The sequence below is a fragment of the Acanthisitta chloris genome, unplaced genomic scaffold (assembly GCF_000695815.1).
Source record: "Acanthisitta chloris isolate BGI_N310 unplaced genomic scaffold, ASM69581v1 scaffold138, whole genome shotgun sequence".
Classification (NCBI taxonomy): Eukaryota; Metazoa; Chordata; class Aves; order Passeriformes; family Acanthisittidae; genus Acanthisitta; species Acanthisitta chloris.
Window position 1 is genome coordinate 1,870 of NW_008688424.1, and position 4,338 is coordinate 6,207.

Here is a 4,338-nt window from a genome sequence, read left to right on the forward strand (position 1 = left end):
GCTCGGGCTGGTTGGGCTGTTGGAGGGAGGGCCAGTGGCTGCTGAGCTCCTCTCCAGAGGAGTTGTTTCCTGGCAGAGTGGGATAGGTGTGTGCTGCGTCAGCTTTTCTGGAGCGTTCCTGGCCTGCCCAGCCATGGAGCTTTCGTCAGAGCAGCTGCAGTGCACAGCCTGAGCCAGGCAGGCGTGAGACGACGTGCCTGGCGCAGTCCAGGCTGGAGGCTGTGTCTGGAGGCACTGGGGAAGCAAATCTTGGCCAGTCCCCCAACACCCTCCTAGCCCCTGGCTCTGGCCTCACAGGGTGAGGAGCTTGTTTGCAGTTTGTGCAGCTGCCCGTGCCCCGCGTCGGTCACGCTCCGTGTCCTCTGCCCTGCAGGTATCCGCGTGCTGGACGGGCCCCTCACCGACAGCATGGAGGCCATTGCCTTCAACAAGCACTATCAGATCAACGACATCTACAGCTGCAGGTGAGCCCCAGGGCATCCTGAGCTGGCACCCTGCAAAGGGCCGTGGGCCACACTCTGCCTGGGGACAGGGGCACAGCTCCTGGCTGTGTGCTCACACCGGCTCCCGTCCTCCCATGGCTTCAGCTAGCCTTGAGGCACCAAAATCCTGTTCCTGGAGAGCTCTCCTGGGCTCTGCACAACACCTATGGTTGTGAGACCTTCCTCTGAGTGCTGCTGCAGCACGTCCTGCGGGCTGGGTGTGCTGGAGGGGACACTGTGCCCCCTGCTGCGGTCAGAGAGCCCCAGCTGAGCTGTGTGACAGGACTGGAATGTGTGAGAAGCTGGTTGTTAAATAAAAATCAAACATTTTGTCCCCTGGAATCTGACCCAGGGGCACAGTGCAAACACGACAGCAGCGAGGGGCCATCCTGATGGATGGGAAAGTCCAGTGCTCTCCGATCCCAGTCGTGGTGGCTGTGATGGCAGGAAGAGCTGCTGCCTGTGGCTCCTGGGGCTGTCACTTCACGGTGTCTCTCTTTGCAGCTGGGGTCCTGATGATGATGGGAAAACTGTGGATGGCCCCCATCAACTAGGAAAGGTAAAAACCAGCTCCAGCAGCACCCTGGGGCCCTCCAGGGTTTGTGGTTTCTTGCCTGCCTGGATAGGCAGGGAGAGACGTTGCTGTGCACCTCTGTTTGTGTCCCTCGCTGCCAGCAGAGGTGTTGCTTTGTCACTGTGTGGTTGGGAGAGGTGACACTGTGGCTGGAGGGCAGTGCTCAGGCAGTGAGGAATGAGCTTTCCAAGCAGAGGCTGGTTCCAGCAGGAAAATGCTCTTTCATAACCTGTGGTATTACTCTGACAGCTTTTGCAACCCACAGGCTGCTCCCTCCTCAGGAGGCTGAGCACTCCCAGTGCTGAGGGTGGCTCCTGAGGCAGGGAGTAAATAAAAGGAGTGGGGCTGCAGTGGAGGGGTCAGAGCTGAGGCTGCTCCTTCCCAGGCCATTAAGCTTTCTCATGGCTCCTGTGCTGCAGAGCTGTTGCAGAATGCACCCAGCCTGCCTGTGCTGCAGCGAGGGGTCACTGAGGGGTCCCCAAAACCAGCACTGCTCTGCTCCTGGGATGTGGTTCTGCTCCACTGCTCTTCTGCTGTGCTTCTCCAGCCACAAGATAGCAGTTACTGTGCCATTCGGAGCAGTGCTGACAGCCAAGCTGTCCATGCACCATAACAAACAGCTCCCAGTTCTGCAAGTTGATTTGTTCTCCTCCTGCCTGCAGAGGCAGCTGGAACAAGCTCTGGGACACAGAGCATGGGCAGAGCAGCAGGAGGGCAAAATGTACCTTCCTCTGCCAGAGGCAGGGAGATCAGGGAGTTCATTTCCAGCAGGATTGCATTCTTGCTGGTTGATCAAAATTGTCCTTTTCCTAGGTGGGAATAATGTCCAGGCAGGGTGTCAGCCTGGAAATGTGCTTCCAGGTGGGGCTGGTGTCCCTGTGTTTCTCAGCAAAGCCCAAGGGTCTGTGGGTTTGGGCCCTTGCAGTGGGGAGCTCTGCTCTCCCCGGCTCACAGCCACACATCCCACCGTGCCTGCTGGCTGGGAGCAGCTGGATCAGGGAGGAAGGGTCTGGGAAGAGCCCCTGCCCTGAGCACAGCCCCCTGTCCACAGGCTGCCCTGCAGCACGGTGTGATAGCAGGGCGCAGGGGCTTCGGCAGCATCTTCGTGGTGGCCAGCGGCAACGGAGGGCAGCACAGTGACAACTGCAACTACGACGGGTACGCCAACTCCATCTACACTGTCACCATAGGTGAGTGCCTGAGCTCCTTCCTTCCCAGCGTGGAACAGGGAGGCCATCCCCAAAGCACACAGCCTGCCCCTGGATAGTGGGAATCTGGGGGAAAGTGCCTGAGAGTTTGCTTTTGACCTACAGAGGAGGGCAGAGAAATTAAATTCCCTGTGTCCAGGCCTCCCTCCCAGGGCTGTGACACACTGCCATGTACAGGGAGTGGCATGGAATGCAGCATTCCCATCACTTGTGGTAGAGGAGAGGTGTATAATCCACCTTTGTGAAGGCAGATCTGTGTGCCACGGAGCACAGTGAAAGGAGTCTTATCCTGGCTGCCTTTCCTGTACGTCTTCCATATGGGAAAATACAGGCGTGGTTGTGGTCTCCCTGCCCAGCTCCCAGCCTGTGGAAAAGCACAGCTGGCAGGAGAGTTCTCAGGGGCTCATCACCTTGACATTTCAGCAGATAGAACCCAACAGGCTTCACAGAGTCGCTGCCTTTCCCTTTTTCCCAGGAGCAGTGGATGAGACAGGCTCCATGCCCTTCTACGCCGAGGAATGTGCCTCCATGCTGGCTGTGACCTTCAGCGGTGGGGACAAGATGATGAGGAGCATTGTGAGTACCACACAAGACACCTGTGTGCCCCTGTGTCCTCCTGGACACACCTGGAGCTGCCAGGACAGTGCTCTGTCCCTTCTGATTGCCACATGTCTGCTGTGGGCTGGTGCTTGGGTCCCTCTGTGAGCCAGGGAGCAGACCTGCCTCCTGTCTAGGTCCTACACGAGCAGTGCCCTGAGAGGGATCATCCTGTTGCTCAGCTCTGTGGGTGCTGCCCCACACTGCCACAGTCAGCTCCCCAGTTCCTGCTCCAAAGGGATGTGGGAGCACGGGGAGGAAGCAACATCAGCTCTTTAAACCACTCGGCCCCAACATCTGCTCTGTCCTGGCACATGGGCCTCTCCCAGCTGAAGTTTTCAGAATATTTTTATCAGCTTTTCCTTTTTTTTTTGCCAGAAAAATGACTTCTTGCCAATAAAATGTCCTTTTTGCCTGAGCCAAGCAGCCAGGGCTGTTTTCCCCACCTCAGGCCTGACCCAGCCTGTGCCTCCCGTGGTGCTGATGCCCGTGGGGAACTGTCAGGCTGTTCCCACCCCACTGGTGTGACCCATTCCTGTCCTGTGGGGCCAGTGGGACTGCTGGATCCCAGGCCTGATGTTAGGGTTGGGTTGTCCCTAGCTTGGCAGGCATGGGAGGGATCTCCTGTCGAGTTGGGTATTTCCCAAAGGCACTTTCCTGGTCAGGTTGATGAGGCAGCCAAGCCCCAGTGGCAGATCAGCATTTGGTGTGTGCTCGAGGGTCTCAGAGGGTCTGGTGGTGACTCAGGTGCTCCTGCGAGCAGGGATGTGTCACTGTGGCTCTGTTGAATCCAGGCTTGTCTAACAGGCTTCCCTGAATTCTGGGTAAACCAGGGGAACAGGGAGAGCCTGGGATCCTCAGGCACCTGGCTGGGCCTCAGCAAGCTCCTCCTGCAGCCCAGAGCCAGGGCAGGGATCCATGCCCAGCCAGAGCACGGCACAATCTGCCACAGGGAAAGTAAATCCCAGAACGGAGCTGATTTTTCCCTTCAGAAATCGCCTCAGTTGTCCCAGGCTGGTGTGGAAAGTACTGACACTAGGGAAAAAGGGAGCAGCAGCCCAGGAGGAGTTCCAGGCTTCTGGGTTTGTGTCTGGCTTCCCCGAGCCTGGTGTGAGTGCTCTGAAGGTCTGAAATGCCCCTTCCATTTCAGTCCTGGCCTTATGGGACATAACACAGGAGGTGGCATTCCATGGGGGAGCCAGGACGAGATGCACACATAGCCTGGGAACGGCATGTGCCACAGGGACATCCTGTCCCGCGCCCGTTCTGCCGCGAGCCTGCGCCACGCCGAGCTCCACGCTCCCCTTTTCCAGGGGCACAGTCTGCTCCTAACCCCTGGAACTCGCTGCAGTGGTGTCAGAGTTAGCGTCTCTGCAGCCATCTGCTCTCTTTTTTTTTTTTCTTTTACCAGACCATAAACTTTGTGTGGTTTCCTTAATGGGAAGAATTTAATACTGTGCTTCTGGCACTCGCTGCG

General features: G+C 57.7%; 1 protein-coding gene across 1 annotated transcript in view; it reads left to right on the plus strand.

Moving 5' to 3' along the window:
• The window catches only part of PCSK7 (proprotein convertase subtilisin/kexin type 7), a gene marked incomplete at both ends in the record, with an annotated part of 11,626 nt that overhangs the window by 1,864 nt on the left and 5,424 nt on the right, over positions 1-4,338 (plus strand). Inside the window, 4 exon segments of the mRNA XM_009080985.1 lie at positions 374-464; positions 987-1,041; positions 2,108-2,246; positions 2,740-2,840. Coding sequence (XP_009079233.1) covers positions 374-464; positions 987-1,041; positions 2,108-2,246; positions 2,740-2,840 — 386 coding nt within the window.